The 25,340-nt window shown below is 36.6% G+C and overlaps 1 protein-coding gene across 1 annotated transcript; it reads right to left on the minus strand.

Annotated features, from left to right (window-relative positions):
- Positions 1 to 597: 597 nt before the first annotated feature.
- LOC128018404 (multiple epidermal growth factor-like domains protein 9) lies at positions 598 to 25,249 on the minus strand. Its single transcript, XM_052603876.1, has 6 exons — positions 24,588 to 25,249; positions 18,277 to 18,475; positions 11,210 to 11,349; positions 8,659 to 8,808; positions 5,082 to 5,351; positions 598 to 3,367 (listed from the first exon to the last, which is right to left on the minus strand). The coding sequence occupies exons 1-6, from the start codon at positions 25,030 to 25,032 to the stop codon at positions 2,874 to 2,876; spliced, it is 1,698 nt and encodes a 565-aa protein (XP_052459836.1). The 5' UTR covers positions 25,033 to 25,249; the 3' UTR covers positions 598 to 2,873.
- Between the last annotated feature and the right edge of the window lie 91 nt (positions 25,250 to 25,340).

Consider the following 25,340-nt stretch of genomic DNA (forward strand, 5'->3'; position numbering starts at 1 on the left):
AGTGGATGACAGCACATGCTTTTAATAGACTGAATGTTATTGTGTGTTAGTGTGTTGGCTAATGTAGTCATAATTTCTGGTGTGAACACACCTTTAAAGGTTAAATGTGTAATTTCTGCAAAACTATTGACTATTGCATTTTCCATTTGTCGGTCAAGCAGATAGTCCCACCCAAAACTCGTGTGAATAGTTGAGGAGTTAGTGTGTCAGGCTGGTCGTGGTGACCAAACAAACACAGCAATGTTTTGGTAGCACCACAATTTCGGAAATCAATCTGTACCAAACTCAGAGTTGTCTGTCCACATTAAAGTTATTTTAAACCATTAGTTCACCCAAAAAATTCAATTCAATTCCAAACCAATATTGCACAAAGTAAGAGGAATGCTTTGAGGAATGTTTTGAGGAATGTTTAACTCTTTTGTCCATATAATGAAGATTAGGGATTTTTTAAATGTCTTCTTTCATGTTCCACAAAAGAAGTCACGCAGGTTTGGGGTGAAATGATTTACAGTATTTTCATTTTGGTTTCCCTCTAACATTAAAGCAAAAACTCCCCCACAAGAAGTCTCAAAAAGTATGCACCTTCTCACTGAAGAATGTCCTTTGATTCAATAACCCTTTAATTTCAGTCATTTAACCAGTCAGTAATGAGACAATACAGCATTTCCCAACATCATCCCATTGTATACTGTGAGTTATTAACACAGAACTTGACTAAATAAATTAGAAAGAAAAAAAGTGGAGAAAATAAGTCTTTTGAGGTGGTGCTCACAACTCGTCCTACAGAGTGTGCATTCGGTATGGTCCACTGTACAACGCAGCACGAAGATTGAAAAACATCAGTAAAATAAGACCACGGAGATAAACACAAATGATAAATAAATAGGAATTAACAAGACAAATCTGAATAGAACACAAACACATACAATAATTCAAACACAAGTCTTCGTTTCAAAATGATCCTGAATCACATTTAAAAGGGTCCTTGCAGACAAATGGAGGGGAAAAAAACGCAACGTGTCCACCGTCGTACCTTATAGGTTCCCAAAAACAGTCTTTCCACTTCACAAAGTCCTCTGAACACGCTCCTCTAGGGTCATATTTTGTTCACATGGCTTAAGGTGTCAAAAGCTTGATCAGTTTTTGTGAAACTATGCAGCAGAATCAATCCAGTCTTTTTGTACATTCCTGTGCAGAATCCAGCACTACACAGTTAGATCTGAAACTGTTCCCACACACAACACTGGCTCTCTCTCACTCTCGCTCTCCCATGCACGCACATACACATCCACCCACTCACACATAAATACAATAAGGCTGAAACAGGTGCTTGTGGTACAGGTATGAATGTTATGTAGCATGTTTAGTTTGGTACCAATCTGTGACAGGAATCGTGTAAAGAGGAAAACGACGCGAGACAGCATTCCAGAGAAATCCAATGTCCCGCCATTGTATGACGTAGTATCTGTCAAAGACACACGCACATACGTAGGACTTGAAACTGGTAACCTTTGTTTCCTTTACAAAAGCCTTGCAGACAGTCTGACCGTCCTCTGATTTCCAGTGAAAATTGCAAAGCCGATGTGAATTTCCTAGGCGGTGCAAACAGCACAGTCTGAAACCTTTTTAGGTGAACAGTTTAAGGTGAAATTATCTTGGAATTTTATCCAAAGGTCTTTTAGTTGCCTCTGAAATAGTTGAATCCTTTTTCATGTATCAACTGAAGATTAGCATCCATAAACCCAAACTAACAGTTCAGAGGCTCATTTAAAGGGTTAGTTCACCCAAAAATGAAAATCCTGTCATTAGTTGCTAATTAACCCTCACGTTGTTCCAAACTCACAAGATGTTCATTCGTCTTCTGAACACAAGTTAAGATATTTTGATGACATCCGAGAGCTTTCTGAGCCTGCATAGACAGCAATGCGACTGAAACACATTGTTAAAAGTCCATGTGCCATTAGTTGTTCAATCATAATTTTATGAAGCTTTGAGAAAAAAAAAAACATTTGCTAAGAAAACAAAAAAGCAACTTTATTCAATGATTAAAGTAGAATGTCAGCAGAGACTGACACATGAGGAAAGAAACTGTTGAATAGGCAATATTTTAGTTTTCTTTGCACACAAAAAGTATTCTCATAGCGTCATAAAATTTTGGTTTAACCACTGATGGCACATGGACAATTTAATGATGTCCTTACTTTCTTTTTGGGCCTTGAATGTTTCAGTTGCGTTGCAATCTGTGCAGCTTCAGAAAGCTCTTGGATTTCACCAAAAATATCTTCATTTGTGGTCGGATGATGAACGAGGGTCTTACAGGTTTGGAACAACATGAAGGGGAGTAATTAATGACAGAATAATTTTGGGGTGAACTATCCCTTTAAGAGGCAATGTATTCTCATTTTATCATTGCTGTGTGCAAGGAGTAACATGTTAATGGCTTGTCCTGTATTTCTCTTTGAAATGAAATGTTACAGGAAACATTGTACGTGAAAATGTTTTGCACGAGGATATCACATAGGAAGCAATGGCAAGCTAAATAGTGTGTAGAATCAAATAAAGAAGTTCGATTTGGCTCCCAACCTACCTTCTTTTAATAATCAAAATTATCAGGATATTTCGCCGAAAATGAAATTTTGGTACTTTACTCACCCTCATGTCATTCCAAACCTGTTAGACTTTGTTTCTCAGAGTAGCACTAAAAAAGTTCTTGTCCAGTGTTGTTTCGGACCCCACTGACTTCAAAATATCTTCCTTTATGTTCCACTGAAAAAAGAAATTCAGGTTTGACATGAGAGTGAGAAAATGATTACTGAATATCCATTTTTGGCTGAAATATCCCTTTAAGAAAAGATACAATCGAATCGACGACTTCACGCTTTGTACATGTTTGCGGCAGTAGCGAGCGCTAACTGCCCATTGGCCGCGACCACACATGGCTCCTCCTCCAATAGTCCGTTGGGGTCAGCGTGCGGGATGCTGTCGTGGTAGCTGCTGAAGCTGATGTTGTCCTCCTTCAGCTCAATGGTCCAAAATGGGGCGTTGAGTTTCCGATTGCGGTACTCCCGATACGTATAAACACCTCCGACGAAGCCCATGAGAAGAACGACCACCACGATGATGACGGCGAGGATGATGATGTTAAACTGCGTCCAGGACACTACTGTCAGGGCAGAGGCCGTGCTGTTGTGTCCTGAGGAGTCTCCCGTGCCGGACTGAAGGGTCGGTAGGCTTGGATGGGTGGTGGAGGAGGAGGAGGAGGAGGAAGTGAGGAGGTGGGAAGCAGGTGTAGAAGCAACAGAACCGGTGGATTTGGGGTTTTCTGTAGTGGAGGTCTTGATGTCTTGACTCGGGAGGATTCTCACAGCTGAGAGAGAGAGAGAGAGAGTCAATGATTGAAATGGTTAGTCTATAAAGAGATGATAAAGGATATAAATGAAAAATGATTAACTTAGAGCTTTAGCTGAACACGTATTCAGGATCGATCGCAAATCAGCCAATATACCAAAGCAATTTAGGATTAGGACTGCATGAATAACCGTGTTAAATTCATGAAACAATTCAATTCTGTGATAAGCAGCTCTACAGAATAGAGCGCTTCTATTAAAATCAACTTAAATGGGAATTGTATCCTCCAGCACACACTCATGACAGCTTGTTACTTTTATGTATGTACTATTTAAAACTTTTATTTAGGAACACACTTTTTAGCTTCTTTGTGTGTGTGTGTGTGTGTGTGGATGTCTGATAAGGATCTAAGAATAAAACAATGCTGACATGACATTTTTTATTAACACATTCATTTCATAGTTCATCCTTTGAACAGGAAAGAATGCAAGAATGCATAAAAAATGATCCATTAAACTTTTTTCCAGGAAACTGAATAAAAAAAAAAAAGAGAACTGCTCTGTGGTGTGGCTGTTTACATGATGAAAATGAGGATAAAAATACAGTTATTTTCAAGAAAACAGGAAGCAGATAAGACACGTCGAGCACGTCTCACTCCCACTATTTTTACGTTTTACCTTTTAAACTAACATTAACTTTGTTCATATTTTCAGTCCTGTGGTGGGGCACGTCCACATGACGGAACGCATTAATGCATTAACAAGCATTAAAGAGGTTAAAACTTTACTGATTTGTGTGGATTCTGCATATGGGAGTCTAACTGTTAAAATGTATTGTCAAAACAATGCAAATATGTACATTTAGCTTTAAACCTTGTCATCTGTATGCCCATCTCCATTTGTCTTCAACCGTAATGCTATTCTAATGTTATAGACAACATAACACTTCAAATAAGGCAGTGTCGAAGGAACAGTCTGCCCACACAGGAAGTCTACACTGACCCTTATCCTTAGTTAAGGTGAAAGTGCGAACAGTATAATAAAATCATAAAAAATTATCCAGGCTATATCAAAACTTGCACTGGTTATTCATGACTCATGTGGACGGGATCCCAGCAACCCCTCCAGCAACAAATGCCCTCACATACTTTTGAGATGACGCCATTATGAGTTACTAAAGAGAAAAAGGAAAATAAAAATGCAGTGACACATGCTTTTTCATCAGTGAGATGACATAGTTCCATTGTCCCATTCAGTGACTGTCTGATTAATATTGCATGCAAGCACGAAAATCCATTCGGATTTCCGGACAGTCATGCAGTTTCACTGGTTTGCCTAAAACTGCTTGCAAGATACTACTTTTGAGGAACCACCAATCATGTGATTTGCAAATACATGCAAGTTTCGTAAGATCATATGAGTATCTGTTTAAAACAAATGACAATTTTAGATCGACGGAAAGCCCATCATTACAACATATTAAAATGTTCTGAATAATCAAATATATATATATGGCGACTTCATTAGGTACACCTGTACAATTGCTAATCAGCCAATCACATGGCAGAAACTTAATTTACCTTTTCTTTTTTCATATTTAAGAATAATAGCTTTTTTGCTTTATTTTTTTATCAAATAAATGCAGGCTTGGTGAGTATAAGATACTTTCAAAAACAGAAAGAAACTTTTGATCATTAAGGTATGTTCCCACAATGCATCAACCACGTGCCGTACCTCTCAGGGTGCAGTTGTGGAAGCGGGCGTCCCCTGTGTACCCACGAGCGCAGATCTCACAGTGTGCTCCCGCTGTGTTGTTGATGCAGCGGTGGCAGTGGCCTGTCTCAGGGTGGCATATTTGTGCCATGGAGCGGGGGTCTGCGTTCCCATTACACTCGCAGGGCACACACACGCCTGCTGATTTAAATAAACCGTCCATGCACACGCTGCATCTGGGGCCGGAGAAGCCAGGCTTACATTCGTCACATACAGGCTGTCCACTGGAATCTGTAAATGCATTTAAAAAACCTAGAGTTATATAATGGCAAACACAGCAAATAAGGGGTTTGCAATTAATTTTATTTAGCATTACAATAATTTTTTTGTCTCTTCATGCTCAACCTTCAGTTCACTTTCTAATCCTGGACTCATTTGAATGTGCAGTGGGTCTAAAAGGTATTTAGAGAGTTGTGCCACACTTGAAAATGCAACAAAATCGATATTCTATAAGACGCCAGTGCGAAGTTGGAGGGAACTGACTTCATACAATCTATTCAAATAAATGCATTTATTTATTTATTTTGATTTAGTCATAGTTTTTGTCTTTTGCTAAAAAAAGTAATTTTGATATAGCCATATTTATCACGTCATATCAATATATTCAATTTAACTCTAAAAACCGAATTACATTTTTGTTAATGAAAATAACATTTCAATAGACAATTTTACCTGTACAAGATGTCAAACATTTTCAACCATTCAAACCAGTAAACACACACACACACACACACACACACGTTTGTTTTTTGTGAAGAGTGGGTTCATCCCATAGGCATAATGGGTTTTATCCTGTACAAACTGTATATTCTATCGCCCTACACCAACCCTACACCTAAACCTAACCCTCACAGGAAACTTTGTGCATTTTTACTTTCTCAAAATACCCCATTCTGTATGATTAATAAGCATTTTGAAAAATGGGGACATTGGTTATGTCCTCATAGGTCACCCTCTCCTTGTAATACCTGTGTCATACCCATGTCATTATACAGAGTTGTGTCCTAAGGCACACACACACACACACACACACACACACACACAAACCAAATCAAGGTTTTATCTGCATAATAATATAAAATAGAATTATCAAATAACTATACTTTTCTTCTAAAAACATTAATGTATTATTAGTATATTTTTATTCTTGTGGTACTTTGGAATATTTTTTGTACAGTACTATGCTCTAATTAATAGACTTATTGTCACAATGTTTTTTTTTTCATCTTGTCTTTGTTATTATTGCTGAAATAATAAACAATTTAAACTATATATATATATATATATATATATATATATATATATATATATATATATATATATATATATATATATATATAACTTACATTCAGAGGCTAACCACAAGGTGGCGCACCAGCATCAAATTTCAAGTCTGACACAATGTTCTTCAGAGGTGGCAAATCATAATGAAAATTTAGTGGTAATTAAGAATCTTCTTTTAATTTACTAATTTAAATTATTTTATACATAAAATGATTATGCTTAGATAATACTTAATGATTACCATATTCGTGGCATTTACATGAACTCCACCACAGTACTTTAAAATACCATAGTATTATGACGACCCAGAAACCATGGTATTGCCATTATTTGTTTGTTAGTGGAATACAGAGGACTGAAGTGTAAAACATCTTTTAGAGTGTTCAAAGCACACACACACACACAATGAAATATTGATGATAAGAAAGAAAGCCAGTACGCAGGATGTGTGAACGACTGTGCTAGATGAACATCCTGACTCGTCTGACTGCTGCAGCACTCATGACTGACCGACAACCCTCCGCTAGCAGAAACATCACACACTAATGCCAGCTTCTCTGCACTTTCAGCACTCAGGACATCTCTGATCAGTTTTCTCAATGGCCTCTGTTTCCACAACACCCCTCCCTGCAGCAGATCTCTCTCCCCACATCACCCACTGACCGGCCTCCCTGCCACGGCCTTGACATGAGGGACCGAGACACACTGCGGGACAGGGACAGAAGGAAGTGGCCAGGAGGCGGAGGAATTCATGTGGGCACTCCTCCCATTCCTGCCACGAGACGTCGAGGGCTGTGGCTATGCCAGCTTCATGCTCCAGCTACAGAAAGTGTGATGCCAACAGACCAGACTGGCCCAGCTTCAGCATCACCACACTCACGACTCAACAGTTTTTCACAATGTGCATATCATACTGTATCTAATTTTACTGTTATTTTACTAGAGTAGTTTTACATATATAAAGTGTCCTACTGTACTGCTTCATCTCTCATTTTCTGCTCTTTTGCATTTTCCCTCTCTCTCCTATATAAGACCTATATTCCCTCTCTCTCCTATATAAGACAATAATATAATTTCAACTCAATACTTCATGTCCACATATTTATTTGTTGGTTCATTAACCGCATAATAGGTAGCACAATGAACAGTCTGACGATCATTGTCAGTGCAAATATATTGACTGTAAATTATGCATTACATATTTGACCTCTAAATATATAACTAACACTGTGTACACTTATATAAGAGTTCTGAACTTCCAGTGCCCTCTCTCTCTCTTTGACTCTCCTCCTCAGGCTCCAGTGACCGTAAATGTAAAGTGACAACCCAAAGCCACATCACCATATCTGTTGCTGTGCCATTGCATCCAATGGAAGGGCAGCTGAGATGGAAACAAGGTCTCTGATTGGCTCATCTGCTCTGCACAATTCAAATTTTTAGTTGTGATCAAGATTTAAATCCAGGTTGTTTATAAATTCATGAGGAATGGACAATCCCTGACATATCAATCATCGTAATGCAGTAATAGATGTCAGGTACTTTGGTCACAGGAGATACTGTATTTTTTGGCCCAATCAAACTTAAGGGGAAGTATTTTCAGTTAAATTATTCCTGTGATGGTAAAGCTGTATTTCCAGAATAATTACTCCAGTCTTCAGTGTCACATGACCTTTCAGAAATCAACATGATGATTTGGTTTTCAAGAAACATTTCTTAATATTATAAATGTTCAAATACGTTTGTTGAAACACTGATACACTACCATTCAAACGTTTGTGTTAAGTAAGATTTAAGATTTGAACACTTTTATTGAGCAAGGATACATTAAACTGATTCGAGTGGAATCATAATGTTACAAAAATATATTTATTTTGAACTTGCTATTTATAAAAGAATCACAGTGTTCAACATTGATCATATTTGAAAGTGAAAGTGACGTGACATTCAGCCAAGTATGGTGACCCATGCTCAGAATTCGTGCTCTGCATTTATTTATATTATTATCTATCTATTAATAAAAAATGTAAAAATATATGAACATAGAAAACTGTAATAGTACTTCATAATATTACTGTTTTACTGTATTTCTGGTCAAATAAATGCAGCCTGAGTAAACTAAGCTTCTTCATCAAAATCAAAATCAAACTTTCTGTGGCTTCTATATTTCTGTCCCGATGACTAGTCGCCGAACTCATGTGCTGAACGCAGAAACTGTCCTGAACCCTGTCAGCATGTCCCAGAGGAGCAGACTCACCGAGATGACAGCTGCTGCTGGAGGTCTCAGCGGAGCAGGGACAAGGCACACAAGCGTCCGCAGACCCCTCACCCCGACGCCGGTAAAAGTTGGGCAGACACTCCTCACAGTTGTGGCCCTGAGTGTTATCCTGACAGTCCAAACAAACACCTGAGGAGAGAGAAGCAGCATACACAGAACAACTGATCATTAACAACAGTATCCACCTTTTACCAACACTGGTTTGTGGTGCAAAGCGTTTACCCTTTACTGCACGTTGTTTTTCTCCTCGTTATTTACCTGCAGCAGCTAATGAACCGGAAGTCTCACACATAGACTTACTTCCGCGTTGAAGAAAAATTTGGATAGACTGAACATGGGACTTCAAGAGAGTCTGACGTAAAGCATTGCATAAGATAAGAAGGTGGGACTTCTGTTTGTCTGAGAAACACTGTTCTGGAGCTCTGGTTAACACTGTTCCTAGCCCAGGGCTTTCACGCGGAGGGATATAAAACAAAGACGTTTCTGTCACTGCTGTTAAAAAATACAAACTTAAAAAAATGTTTTTTTTGTTCATTGAAATTAAGAATTAAATATAAAATGAAAACCCTGGCAACTAAACAAAAATTTAAAACAAAAAAATGAAAAGGTGCAAACTAAAATAAGAAGAAAAAAGTTAAATAGAAATATATATATATATGCATGCACTTGAACAAGCAGTTGACAAACAGCAGACTGAGGCCCGGCTGAAATTATTTAAGACAAACACACCTACACTTCTCAGATGTCATCAGTTTTGCTTAACAAATGAACACACACACACACACACTCCAGCATGAGCATTATGTTGATAGGGGTTTTTGGTCCTGATTCAAATTGGGGTTAATTAAGCCCAGGTTGCCTAGGATACAGGGAGGAAGAGAGAAAGAGAGAGGGAAGTGTGGAGGATGTTGTGATGAATCACAAATCTGGAGATTTTTAAGGAACAGTTCACCCAAAAAAGAAAATCTTATTTTATTCATCTTCAGGTCATTCTGAGGTAAGACTATCAATATATTCTTGTATTTTGAATTTTATATGAATGTTAAAACTATAAATTAAAAATATATTTTCTTAATATGTATTTCTAAATATAGTTTAGAACATTATTAACATTATTTTAACGGATACTGTTTATTTTGTTTTATAAATTTACTATAAGTTGCATGCAATTTTATGTTTAATTATATACATGCAAATTAACAGATAATATTGAGCATTATGTGATTTAATATTTATCTGGTTTGATTTCCCCCCTTAATATTATACATTATGGGGGGGGGGGGTTATGAAGTGTGTTTGCCAACAGTTTAATTATGATTTCCTTTTTCATGAAGTTCTGATGTTGCATAGAAACGTTATTCCATTCAATTGAGATCTACAGATTTGAGATGAGCTCACCTAGTAACTCTAGGATCTAAATTTAATAGAATGGTTTGGTGTTATTTATTAATCTTCATTCCAAATTAAAAATATTATAATAATATTTAAATTCTTCTGGAGATAAATGATAGCTTTGTGTAAAAATAGCCTGAAATGTAATTAATTATTCATTAACAATCTTCACCTGCAGAGAACTGAACACAAGAACCAGTCTAATTTGCAGAAAAACTTTAGTTTAGGGACTAAATCACACTATTAACAAGTTTTTAATAGCATATATATTACTAGCATATTGGCTGTTTATTAGTTCTTATAAAACACACATTAATGCATTGTTATGCATGACCATATTTTACATCCTTTAATCCACCCCTTATCTAAAATTAACAACTCATTTACAAACTATTAATCATTTGAACTAATCAGCTTTGTCCTGATGGATGATCTTCTGGATATAATTCCTGTTTTATATTGTATTTAACTCAATATTCAATGCAGAGACATATCTTTGTGTTGCACATAATTAAATAAAGACTATGAGAAAACTTTTTTTTTTTTTTGTTTTTTGTTTTTTTTCAACCAAGATTAAACTCTTCTTTCTGGTAACCATAGCATACATGACCCTGGACCACAAAACAGTCTTATGTGTCAATTATTTTTAAATTGAGCTTTATAAATCATCCAAAATATGAATAAATAAGCTTTCCATTGATGCATGGTTTGTTCCTTAGCAATTCATATTATTAATCAAAACTGATGTTTTGATATATTTACAGTAAGATATTTACAAAATATCTTCATGGAACACGATCTTTGGACAATGTATAATTTTGAATCATACAATGTATTGTAGGCTATTGCTACAATTACACCCGTGCAACTTAAGACTGGTTGTGTAGTACATGCTCACATATGACATTTTCTTTCACCTTTAGTGTTGCTTTCACTATGACAGACGCTTCAAACTGAGCTTATGAACTTTAAGCGTGAAATGTGTACATGGATCACAAGTGTTTTTTTTTTTTTACTTTGTACGAGTTTCTGTGAGGCATATGTTTTCTTCTATATTTCATGAGTCCATCATATATACATGATTCATCTGTTGTCTAAACAGGGCTTTTAAATGACGCTGAAAGTGTGCGGGACTGACCTGACTGAGGGTGGCAGTAGGTAGAGTGGTTGTTGCATTGGCACGGTTGACATCCTGTGCTGCTGAAGTGGAAGAATCCAGGATGGCAGTCGTCACACTTGGGCCCGTATACACCTGTCTTACACTTACACAGCCCTGAGCTGCAACAGAGAAACACAGAAAACACACATGAAAAAACTATATCACTGCTTGACAACATGCATGACACTGGCAGTCTGGAAATTGTGCCTGCTTGTGCACATCATCTGTGTGCATCCAGTTCCTGTGGTAGCTTATCACACACATTTCAGCTCACACGTGGCTTTGCCTTAGACAGCTTACAATCCTGGTCTAAAACGCAGTCACACACACTTTAGAGTAGTCTAGACCTTTCAGTTTTATTTCCACCATTTCTGCATGTGGTTACACATGAGGGATCTGTGGCCCAGACCACATTTGAAAACCATCTGCTGCTTCAGACCGGATTCCAGGAATCCCTCTCTCGCCCTCTCTCTTTCTCTCTCTCTCTCTCACACACACACATACACACACAAGCGCAAACACATGCATGCACACGCACGCGCGCGCACACACACACACACACACACACACACTAAAGCTGTTAACCCAAAACGACAGCAGTCTGACTACTGAAACTACAGTCTTTTGGAAGTGTTACATATGTAGGAAATCAGACACCCAAGAAGAAAATAAATAACAGAGAACGATCACCGTACAGTTCATCTATTTATGTAGAACCAAAATCACAAAACCACTAATTATACAGTATTTTTACATTTTCTGTATGGCAATTACAGCTCATTTGATTGGCCAGAGCAACCATTACCAAAGATGGCATATTGTACTTCCGGCAGCTAGAAATATTATTTTGTAAATGAAGGTTGAAACGAAATACATTTTCTATTTAAAAAATACAGAGTTCTGGCATGAAACTCTAGATGGCGCTAGGGCTGGGAAAATAAATCGATGCATCGCGAATTGAGAAATGATTCAGCATCGATTCTGAGATTTTCCGAATGCATCACGATTCTTTCTTGAATCAATTCTGAGCTTAGTTTTGAACCGCAGGTGGCACTACAGGCTTTAGAAACACCAATACTCTACTAATTTCCAAATCATTACAGACACTTGAACCTCATTCATAAATTCAAAAAGGTTTAAGGGAATTACAAAGGCATTCACAGTGGGCTGTGTTTACATTAATCTTGCATCATAAAAGCATTCTAAGATGAAGTGAAATTACCGAACGCACAAGCACTCTTCTTCATGAGCATTTGAGTGTGCAGATAAAAACTAGATTAGAGCGCCATCTGCTGTTGAAATCTAAGCTCAGAATCAATTCAAGAGGTATCATGATGCCTTCTGAAAATCTAAGAATCGATCCACGAATCGATTCTGCATTTATTTATAGTCCCAGCACTAGATGGCACAGTCGAAAAGGTCTAAATCAATCCCACCTAATGACATCATTACCACATGGCACAGCTGACTGGTTCTCTCCTGTATCGGTAGCCAATGAGCTGACTGCTCAACATGCAAATATATGACTAGAGCTTGCCGTGCTTGCTTCAAAAACCCTCCACCTTCCCCAGCTCCACTTGTAAAGATCTGCTACGAGGTGATTCATGTATGCTATATGGGGGTTATTTTGTGTATGTTATTTTTGCAGCAGCAATATTTCTTACATGCTCACAGCAGCATGTTGTGGATGTATTAGCATTAGCAAGACTCGATACTTGCTCTGCCGCAGCAGCAGTGCAGCAGATCTAATCTGCCAACACCAAATACATTAACATTGTCATTTACATTACCACGCTAATCCCTCTGGGAGTTGTCATGGCAGAACTATATTTAATTGTACTTAACATTTTTTGTTGCCATATGGGTGAATGTAACTGGTCGTTAGAACTTCAAGACATACTAATCAAACAGCTTGAATAAACACCACAAAATAACAGTCTCAGAAGTCACTGAAAATACAACAAAGCACTATATATATTTTTTGATGAAGAGTACAATGGAAAACGGCTGTGGATTTGTTTGTGCATACATACAGCTGTCACAGGGTACGTGTGTATTTGTGCAAGGTACGGTAAACTTACAAAACCAGTTCTGATACTCCTGTGCCCAAAGAGAAACCACTACTGAGATAAAATCCCAAACGGTATGTTTAAGCAATAGCAATGCTTGCCTTGGCAATTCCACTAATGAACCCTTGTGCTTATCACTCTTTCATTTAGAAATTTTGCTGATTATGATAATAAAGTATGCTTTAGCCCTCACTGTCTTGAAACAGTCATTAGTCGAGTCCCCAAACACATGATCACGCCTCCATATACCCAGATCAAACACACACTGCTGCTGCGTCAGTCTGGGGTGAAGGTTGAGGTGAGGTTGTGTGATTGGCTCTTGTGTGTGAGGGGAGCAAGTGATAGATAAAAGAGGGGCAGATGATGACACCCAAGGGACAGGTTTAAAGCTCTCAGCCATGCTGACAGGATCTCAACGCTGGCGACCCCAGAAAAACAACAACATCAGTGATAACAGAGCCAACGGATGAAGCACAAAAGAAAGAAGAGATTTGAGAAGAAGTAAGGAGATTTTTATCACATCTGAGAATAAATATAAAAAATAATAAATATAAATAAAATATAAGCAGACTTCGGGATTATCATTTAGTAAAGACTTTTTTATATATAATACAGTAATGAGATATAAGGGGAAATGTGTGTAAATTTTCAAAATGATGCCAATAAATGGTCTTTAAAATAGGGACGGGATCAGTGTCATCACCTTCACCCATATTTACAAGCAAAATGTTGATTTAACATATGAAAATTGTGACACTTCTGTTTGGCACAGATGCTTCCTGCCATCCGTCAGAGAATCACACCTTCCCTGCACCTTCATACACTCACCCAGTGTGCAATCTGAACGAAGAAATACAGACACGCTTCTTAAATTATACATTATTGGTCTAGAGGAAGCAGGGGAGTGGAGAAAAACAGAAAGAGAGACAGAGGAGAAAAAGAGACAAAGAGTGCTACACCCTATTTTGACTAGATCCTAGGCAGAGAAGATGCATATTTAATATGATGAGTAAAAATGAGCTAATGAGAAACAGACATACTGTCTGATCAATATACTGTAATGTATCTTTCAGTGTATGTAAAGAATAATGTCCCAATGTAAAAAAAATTGCATAGTATACACACACACACACAATATAAATAATAGAATAAAATAAGTAAATATAAGACACATATATATATTTTACGACACACACATACACATACATCAATGTGAAAATCTATGTAATTATATTATAAATGTTATATATTATTTTCATGACAATTAAGCCTCTGATTCACAGTACTACATTCACTGTACATTATAAAAATTATACCATTATTGTAACCATTTTTTAAATTAAAAATCACAGTTTTTTTAGATATACTGTATATATATTGAAGTAATTAATGAATAAGATTTAACTTTCTTTATGCAATATATCTTACATTTGCTAAAATCTACATCATGTCAGTTGCTGTAGTTCACATTCACTGGAAATGGTGTAACACCTCCTGCCAAAACCATAGATATATATAAAAATCTAAATAAATAAAAACCCTCAGCACTGTCACATAACACACATCCTTTTAACGTGATGGGGTGTTATTAGACACATTTGCACTTGCTGAGGCAGAGCGTGTGGGTGGGTACGAGGATATGTGCATGTGCACGGGCCAATAGACAGGTTGCCATGGCGATGGCTCAGCTCCCAGAGTATTCTGGGGAATGAAAGTGAGGTGTGACATATATGACCTATCAATCACATCCTCCAGAGAAAGAGAGAAGGAGATCAAGAAAGAGAAAACGGCCAACTGTTAACAAGGGCTCTCATGGCGGATGCAAAATACAAACATCTGCCTTTCCTAGAAACACTATGGATTCAAAGATGAGTCAGCGAGAGCATAGAAAGATGCCTGTTTCCCAAACACACACACACAAACACACACACACACACACACACACACACACACACACACACACACACACAGAGTGATCATCAAGGTCAGATAATGATCAATCACACCCTGTCTCGTGGCCTTCCCTTGCATTGATATTCATTAGCAGACAGAGCCATCGTCTGTGTGTCTGTGGACAGAGACAGCTCTCTAAAGCCAGCTGTTGAACACAAAACAGGGCAACGTTTCGTAGCTGTTAGCATCATGATGCTTATCTAAATGCATCCACCCCCATTCCAGAGCCATACATTTAGCCTTATTAAAAAAAGGCAAGCACATGGATGGAAACACACCACTGTGTATTAGGAAAAGTTGATAAATCCGGCTTAAAACACATTTTTGAAAACAAATTATTTGAAGCAGGCTACTGAAATCCAGGCTGGCAGAGAATGTAGGTTATTTGTTGTCATAACATCTGTGGAAATACCCGTAATACCAGAAATAACCACATCCAGCCATTAGCGCCATCCCAGCAGTGTGAGCAAGGCATGATGGTATTGACAGGTCATTTGCACACGATACGATACGATACTCTGTCATACTCCTGAAACATTACACATTAAACATTATCAAGTCTTACTCTGTGTCTAAATTAATTTACATTTAAATAAATATTAGCTACAATAATAATAACAAACTAAAATATTACTGCATGTGAAATACATTTATTCAAGTGCATGGAATTATGGGTATTCCCACAGTCTTAATTTTCAGTTTTCAACTTTCTGTGAAATCTTTCTTGAGCATCAAATCAGCAAATTAGAATGACTTCTGAAGAAACACTGAAGACTGGAGTAATGATGCTGAAAATTCAGCTTTGCATCACAGGAATAAATTACATAATACAATATATTAAAATAGAAAATAGCTATTTTAAATTGTAATAATATTTCACAATATGACTATTTTGAAGGTATTTTGATCAAATAAATGCAGCCATGGTAAGCATACTTTAAGAGACCTTACAAAAAAATAAATCTGACCCCAAACTTTTAAATGGTAGTGTATATCTTTTTTAAATATATAAATATAATTTTTATGTAAAATAAGAAACTTATTTTATTTATAAAAAAATTGCATTTAAAAAATAGCGTTTAATTTGTGAATTAATGAGAAATTATTGTTTTAGAATTGGAGATGATGAGGCATTAACAAAACTGAATTGAGTCAAATTCATTACTCATGAGTGACTGTGCTTGTTTCATATTAACCCTTATAATTCAGAATGGCGTTTGATAAAATAAAAGCAAAAATCGACCAGCATCAGGCAGCACGGCCAGGTTTAGCAATCCAACACTGCCAGCTTGACACTTAATATATCATAATAACATCACCAGGGGCTTCCTTAATCGTCTGGATTGGTTGTGTATGTGTAAGTGTCTTCAGAGAGACGCACTGTGTGGAGCAGGCAGCAGTAGCAGAAAGCTCATTAATGTTTCAGAGACCCTGGGGTAGATCAGCTGCATATTAACTAGGTCAGTGTTACACAACGACTGGACCCCCTTCCCTCGCTCTCTCTCTGCTGCCATGGAGATGCCAGCATCATTCTCCTGCCTGCATCCTTCACAACCATGACAACCGTGGAGCTGGCCTGATGCTTTCAAACTCAAAGACTTAGATGTTTTCCTAAAGGGGGAAGAATGCATGAAAGATCTAGTTTCTAAGCAACTGATGCTGTGCTGATCCTAAAACCTGTACTTGCATCATACTTTACCGACTTCAATCACAGAACACTTTTTGATATGTCGTACAATGCATGCTAAGTGGTGACTGATTTGGGGTTGTTATAGAAGAGTATATTCCAGTCCTTTAATCTGATTGGCTGAGCAGCACTGCATGAGTGAGGCTTTTTACAACAATGAGACTTTTGCTGTTTGTGTATTTGTCCAATAGTTTTACTTGCTCGCAGTTTGACATAATGTCAAATTAAAAGTTTTACTTTAAAGTACACATCAAATCATAATGTTTTAGCAATTTTTTTTGTTGTGATGTGTTGACTAAAATATTAAAGCACATGAAACATACTTGATTATAGCCTATCAATATGACTATAGTGTGTTAATCAATATTACATTTAAATGTCAATAAAACATTTAATTTAGTTCTCACTTAAGCATATTATTTCCACAATAATGATCATTTTTACTACTTTTTTATTGTTGTTTAAAAGTATTCTATAGTATGCTACAAGTGACTGGAAAAGGATTGTCTCATTATTCCTCCTACAAATGTCCAAATTTAGAAACGGAATATAATCCCGATCAAGATTTAAATGTGTAGATGCACCTATGAGAAACTAATCTATAGTGGGGAACAAAAAAGCAAGTTGCAGTTTTGATATGGCCATTAGGATATGCTAATATAAGAATTCATAATAGGCACTGGATTCATATTGGCTGTAATAATTTCCCTGAGGAGCTCTTGAGGTATGAACACAGCCGGATGCCAGGCTGAGCAGACCAGTGATTTCACAGACAATACTCTGTACAGCATAATTCAGTATTATTAGGAGCTGCGTTTCAAAGATCACACAACGTCGAAGCTTTCTTGCTGATTTAAAAGATGTTGGTCCACCTGAACAACGACTGACTTGTTATAGCTAGGCATCAACTATATCTCCACATTACAATATATTAGAATGAATGCTTGGGTGCTTTTGAAAAGGTATATAACGGATCATAAAATGTGACCTTCATAATGTGAGTCTGCAGTTCAGAGCTGATTTTACTTCACATTCTTAACTGTAGCCGACAAAACTGTATTTGTCCTTAAAGATATGTGGAAATTCAGGCTTAATCCTGATTTTGGTCATGATCCCAAAACAAAGCTGGGATCACGACAGTCGGCTCCCTGCAGGGAATGCCATTTAATTAGGATCAGTATGTCTCACTGTAAACCTACTAAACAATTAAAGCAGAGGAGAAATATGCCAACGGGAAACTGATATTGAGCTAAACTGCCTGTTTACTTATCTAAAAAAAAATTTACCCTCATGAGTTTGCAAAAAAAAGAAATCGATTTTCCCAGGATGCCTCTCACCTGTCACAGCTGGAGCCGTCGGCCCCGAAGGAGTCACATGCGCAGGGCAGGCAGCCGATGGTGCCGTTGGTGAAGTGATCTTCCTCACACTCTTCACACTGCAGCCCGGTGTAACCCGGCATACAGTCGCACTGACCTGTGTCGCGGTCACACTCGTCAGGATCTGACACTCCTTCACCACTGCAGTTACACACCGGCTCTGCAGAGGAAACACACACAACGGACTGCTTATGAATTTATGACAAGCAAAGAGGGGAAATGCTAAAATCATCAAATATTGATATAAAGCCCCAATAAAGTCGTCCTGTATATCTGCTCTCCCTAATATCTCAATAGTTTAAGACAGAGTATCCTGGCTATTTATTTATTTATTTTTGTCTTAATTTAAACCTAACTTAATGTCAAAAATATAATTTATCATCACTGAATCAATCTAAATATATTAAGTTACAACAATAAAACTAAATTGAATAGCTGGATCAGGTTGAAGTAGCTCTGTATGGCAACAACTCCAAATATTTCTTTGCAATGCAGGTTTAACAAAGCAAAATTAGTACAATCCACGGTAACACTTTATAATAACTGCATGCTATTAATCATTGGTTAAGCATTAGGAAACAGTTAATTCATCATTAATAAAGCATTAATAGACATTTATAAGCAGTTTATAAATACAGATATAAATGCTTTATACCTGATTTAAAAGCATATCTATAATGTGTTTAATAATTGTTTTCTCATACTTTATTAATGATCAATTTATCATTTCTAAATTAATTATAGCATTATTTACACACCAGTTATTAAGGAGTTGTCAATGGTTCATAAGATCACTTAGAAATTGTAAGTAAATGATTAATAAACTATTTAAATGTGCATTCATACATCTTTTTATTCAGACATATAGTAATAGTTACTTATAGTGTTAATAAATGGTTTATTAACATGTATTTCTACTGTAATTCAGGGTTAATTCAGGTAGTTATAAAACATATGTAGTTGTTAGTTAACTATTTTTGTGAGCTCATCTAAAGTGAGGACTATTTATGCCTTGTAAAGCTTTTACAAATGAGATTTAAAGGCTGTTAATATTTCTATGTTCTGTATCACTGTGTGGTGTTTGTTTCCTTTTTTTGTTTAGAAGATAACTGAGCCTTTAAATATCCTTTATAAATGCTTTATAAGGCATAACTAGACTCACTTTAGATGAGCTCACATACATAGTTAACTGACCACTACTAAATACTTTATAACTACCTGAATTTACTACATTTCTTGTGATCTTATGAATCACTGGCAACTCCTAAATTTTGGGTTTCTAAATAATGCTATACTTCATTGAGAAATGATAAATTGATAATGAATAAAGTATTAAAATACAATTATTAAACACATTATAGATATGCTTTTAAATCAAGAATAAAGCATTTATATCTGTATTTATAAACTGCTTTTTACTGTCTATTAATGCTTTATAAATTATCTGTTTACTAATGCTTAATTAATGATTAATAGTGTGCAGTTATAATAAAGTGTTACCCAATCCCCACACAAATGGAGAAACCCATGATAAACTGTTCCCCATCCAGAGTTGAAACACAAAGTCCTGTTAATGCAGCACTGCTGCTCTGTAGTAATTTATTCTTCAAGTTTGAGTCCGCAACGCATCACACTCCATCTTGCTGATCTCTGTTGGCTATAATAAATGACTCCCTGCAGTCTGATTCTTTGATAGCTCATTAAGTTGATATTAGACTGAGAGAGTGCAGATCTTTAGTATGCAGGAGAGGATGCAGGTCCTTGGAGAAAAAACACAGACTCTAAAGGCAAATCAGGCCGAATCTGGCTGCTGGGAACAACTGAAGCTTGTGTAATTCCAAATCTATATCAACTTTAGTTGAGTCAAAGATGATTTTCCAGCAGTGTTGCTGCAATTTTTAAAATCTATATTATTTGTCTCAGAACTATTGAGTTGATCAGCAACATCTGGATGTGGAGACCAGCTGCAATTAAATCTGGAATGGAATATAGTAGGTTTGTATGTTTTTTTTTTTTTTTTTTTTTATTTAGGTACAACTGGGAGAGACTGAAGAGAGCCAGAATTGAACCAGTGTTTCCCCGGGCCAGAGCTCCTCTATGTTTGCTTATGATCAAACGTGTTCGATCTCAAAAAGCAAAGAGGGCTATATTTATAAAAATGTCAAGTGCATTATTCAAGCAACCTCTTATCCCTTCGAGAGGACGGCTTATTCGCTTTGGTGGGTCATTTAGATCAGGGGACAGAAATCAAAGCCAGGCGACGTGTTAAAGGAATAGTTAATCCAAAAATTTAAATCCTGTCATCGTTTATTCATCATCATTTTGTTCCAAATCCTGACTTGTTCAATCGAACGTAAAAAGAGGATTTTAGTTGTAAGTCTTTTACATGCAATTAGTTCCCATGTGTGAACAAAGGCTTCAAACTTCAAAAAGGACACAAAAACATCACAATAGAATCCATACAAGACTATATTTAATAATCTCCTAAAGATATTTGACAGCACTAGCTCAAGAACAGACTGAATTTTAAGCTGCTGTTTGATGATAATCCATTGAGCTGGATCCGGATCACCGACTGAACTCCGTGAACTTGAGAATCGGATCAGTCTGATTGAGGAGCAGATCATTCAGACTGATTCTGGGAGCTGGATCCACTAATTTTGTAAAACTATAAAACATGACAATTCCCTTAGTAGCATCACATATATATATATATATATATATATATATATATATATATATATATATATATATATATATATATATATATATATATATATATATATATATATATATATATATATATATATATATATATATATATATATAAACTTCGCTGCAATATATACTAGTGTTCATATATATATATATATATATATATATATATATATATAAACTTCGCTGCAATATATACTAGTGTTCAGAAGTTTGGGGTCAATGTGTTTGTTTTGTATGTTTTTCAGTATTTTTTTATTTATTTTTAAATTAAGAAATTCATTATTTTATTTAGTAAAGGATGCATTAAATTGCACAACAGTAAAAGTGACAGTAAATATATTAATAATGCTACATTATAATGCTAATTTTTACTATTATTATTATTATTATTATTATTATTATTATTATTATTATTTCAAATAAATGCTATTCTTTTGAACTTTCTATGTATCAAAGAATACTGAAAACAATGTATCACGGCTCCACAAAAATATTAAGAAGCACAACAGTTTTCAATATTGATAATAATAAATGTTTCTTGAACATCAAATCAGCATATTGGAAAGATTTCTGAAGAATGATGTGGCACTGGAGACCGGAGAAATTATGCTAAAAATTCATCTTTGCCATCAAGAATAAATTGCATTTTAAAATATATTAAAATAGAAAATGAAAACACTTAATTTAAATGGGATTTTATATATATATATAAAATTACTGCAATTTTGATTAAATAAATGCAGCCTTGAAAACTATTTTCACAAACATTTTAAAAATCTCACCGAATGAAGCTATTTGACTGGTGGTGTATATATAAAACAACACAATAATCAATGCACTCAGTCACCTCTATTAACGAACACAATCAATGTAATGTTTCCAATAACATTAACAATGGCATGTTTGACTTGCAGTTTAATGCACATGACAGAAGATTCAGATAAATGAACTCCATTAAGAGCCAGACGTCTTTCTGTGAATCTCCATGCTTTCATCCCCAAGAACCCATTTTAGCAGATTTACTGCACTAGGTCACCCAGAGGGGCACCTGCCGAAAGGGAAAACATCATTTGTATGCAGAGACAGACACACCTTCTGAGACACAGAGCTGCAGTGTGTACGTAAACACCTTCTGCTCCTGAGGGGGGCTGTGGAGGGGCGGATAAGAAGCTTACACATCCCAGTCTGACAGATTAAACATACATGCATGCCCACCAGACTCATCGCTTTATAACAACGATAATATGAAAATATTAAATATGACAGAACGAATACAACTGAAACAGCAAGAGAGGATGATGCTTTGATGTGAGGTAAATAAGATGTGGCTTCATTGACCTCAGGCATATGTTTTAATGAACCCACAGGAACTAAATGATCTGATCATTTTGAAGTAAGGTGCCATTGAATATTAGGGGTTGTTCAATGCTGGATATGAAGCTAAAAGACAAGACGGACACTGGGTGTCAGACAACAAAAGAACTAATGCTTGACAAATGTGTGTCAGTGTGAAAGACTGAGTCACATCTTTCAGACAAACATTCTTCTGTCCATGCTTCTGGGCCATCTAATGCACAGCTGTTAGGTCAAAGTCGCTCATATCTAAAATCAAACACATTATAAAGGATTTCTCTTTTTCATTTAGAATATTTCCGATGTGCAGTCAGACGCCCCTCTAGCTAAAGTCTTATACATAACAGGAAAGCTCTGACAACTGCAAAATGCATCTGAATTAGTAAAAGAAACATGTGAACAGCTGTCGTTTCTAGAGTTGTATATCATTAAGACATGCCTTTTCAATTCCAATTCAGTTTCTGAATTTGAATCGATGTAGCAAACTCAATTGTAAATTTAAGCAAGTCAAATTAATATGGAATAAAATGAAAAGAATAAAGATAAATTAAACGTGCCGTTGTTTTCAATAATAATTTCATTTTTCTATATATGAACTACCCATGTTATTATATACAAACCATATGTATTTCTATTAGGTCATTGGATATTACATAATAAATTAAAAACGAAAAAAATTATTATATAAAAAAGCTAAATCAAATAATAAAATCTGTAAAAAAAAAAAAGAAAAAAAAAAGAAAAAAAAAACATAGTTTATATATATATATATATATATACTGACATGCAAAATTTGCATAAGCCTAATACCAACAAAATGTCATCTCATTGAAATTCCAATATAAAGCATACAGTATCACTCTAAATTGAAGTAGATTTCTATATAATGATTCTTAGTCTACTTTCTCTGGCCCTTAGGCTGTTCTCATAGTGTATAATGCCTCTAATAAAGGCAGGATTAGACAAAGTCCATGCTTTTGTGAACATTGTCTCCTGAATATAACCTCACCATCAGGAACAATGGCTGCAGAATGTCTAATCAGTGACAGGGCACGGAAGGGTTAAACATCTGTAGAACATTTAGCCTTTTTCTGATTTGAAAATATGTTGATGTTTTTTTTCAAGATCATTTCTAAAATCTAAACCTTTGCAGTATAAAATCACTGGGGTCATTGACCTCTTTGTAAATGCACTGGTGATAACTGTATCTTGGGGATTTAGCATTATTATGGAAAAGTAGGCCAAGTCTACAAATACTTACATATGAACAATTGCTTCACCCACACAACCATTTCATGCAAGATTCATGTAGACTTTACTCTCATTAACAGTGTGACCTGGTTCTTTAACACATACACACTGTTACTGATATACAGCCTTTACTTCCTACCAGCTATCACTAGAAACACACTAATGAAACCTCAGCTGAATATATACTGGAAAAATACTATCTAAGGGTGTCGTTTAACTGACACAGCCCACAGGTCCTGAATCCCTTCATAATGACTGGGTAAAGTCAGGACAGACAAACTACTGAGTCCAGTTAGGACAAACACCCTGCCGCTCAATCAGTGAAGGGCCTGTACGAGCACATTACAATATGATTTGCTATATTATATCAATGGATAGGCACTTATCCAGCATCAGACATCATAAGATAGACTGTTGCATCATCATTTTATGTAAGTAGAATAAATATCCAGTTGTATATTAAATCAGTGAATGGATGGATTACTTAGACTCTATGGCAGATAAGAGTATAGACGTATAGACAGACAGGATAGATAGACATATAGACAGACAGGATAGATAGATAGATAGATAGATAGATAGATAGATAGATAGATAGATAGATAGATAGATAGATAGATAGATAGATAGATAGATAGATAGATACCGATAGAGTGAGGGTGACTATTGATCGATAGCTCATCAATATATCATGATGCATGTCTTTGACTGCAAATGAAGTGATTGCTGAGAGGCAGACGGAGGACTGCAGGAATGATGTGTTGGTACAGTACGAGATTAAAATGACAGATCAGAAGCCAGGACAGGCCTGATAATCGCATATAAATGATAAAACAGACTAAACAGCATATGCTTTTAAGGATATTCTGATTTTGAATAGGATTCCTGTTGCCAGAAATGTGATTTCTTAATTTCAGTATTCCGCTATTTCGTTATCCATTTCAACTCACCTTGAGAATTGTCCGAGGCTGTGCTAAAACCGGGCACGAGGTCTGATCTGTCCGCTTCGTTATCCGACATCTGCGCTTCTTTCATCCGTGTCTCAACAGAGCTGAGCTTCCTCCGAGCAGACGCGGCCATATAGATGGGGTCAGACAGAGATGGGGTGGTGGGCTCCGTTGTTGGTGGTTTAATGGTGGCTGCTGGTGCGGCGACATTTATCGGTTTTCTGGCGGACGCGATCGAGGGCGCTGGTGTTAATGCGACAATAACGAGCCGGTCCCCTGGAAACCCGCTCGCGCTCGTGTTTGGATGATCTTCAGCGACTGAACGAGATTTCTTTATTACTAGAGGCAGCGCATCGTAGGAATGGACCGCCTCGGTTAACCCCATGCACACGAACACGATGAATGGGAAAGTCGGAGATGTAAACATCATTAAGGCAAGCCACCACATAATAATATTCTCAACGCTCCATGAAAACCTCTTCGAGACGGACTTCGCAAGGTCCCCGTCCTCCAATTTCCATCGGGTTATTCCAAACCAGGTGGTTTCCAAGTCGCCCCGATGTAGCCTACTCCACCATATCCGAGAGAGACCCCCTTTTTCTCAATGGCTCTGATCCGACTGCAAGGTGTTTGATCCGCACCGACATGTAGTAGGCTAGTAGCGATGCGCAGTGGAGTGGCACACTCACTGGCCAATCAGAATGCAGGACGAGACAACCGCTGTGGTGATTGGTGTGTTTTTTCTCTGCGCATGAT

The sequence above is a fragment of the Carassius gibelio genome, chromosome A8 (assembly GCF_023724105.1).
Source record: "Carassius gibelio isolate Cgi1373 ecotype wild population from Czech Republic chromosome A8, carGib1.2-hapl.c, whole genome shotgun sequence".
In the NCBI taxonomy this organism is placed as follows: Eukaryota; Metazoa; Chordata; class Actinopteri; order Cypriniformes; family Cyprinidae; genus Carassius; species Carassius gibelio.

What these genes read in the sequence shown, in the direction of transcription:
- LOC128018404 (XM_052603876.1), bottom strand. Translation starts at nt 25,032, where the DNA reads ATGTGGTGGCTTGCCTTAATGATGTTTACATCTCCGACTTTCCCATTC. An exon ending in AGCCTCGGACAATTCTCAAG is followed by an intron (nt 18,476 to 24,587) that starts GTGAGTTGAAAT and finishes TTTCCTCTGCAG; the next exon opens with AGCCGGTGTGTAACTGCAGT. An exon ending in CTACTGCCACCCTCAGTCAG is followed by an intron (nt 8,809 to 11,209) that starts GTCAGTCCCGCA and finishes CTCTCTCCTCAG; the next exon opens with GTGTTTGTTTGGACTGTCAG.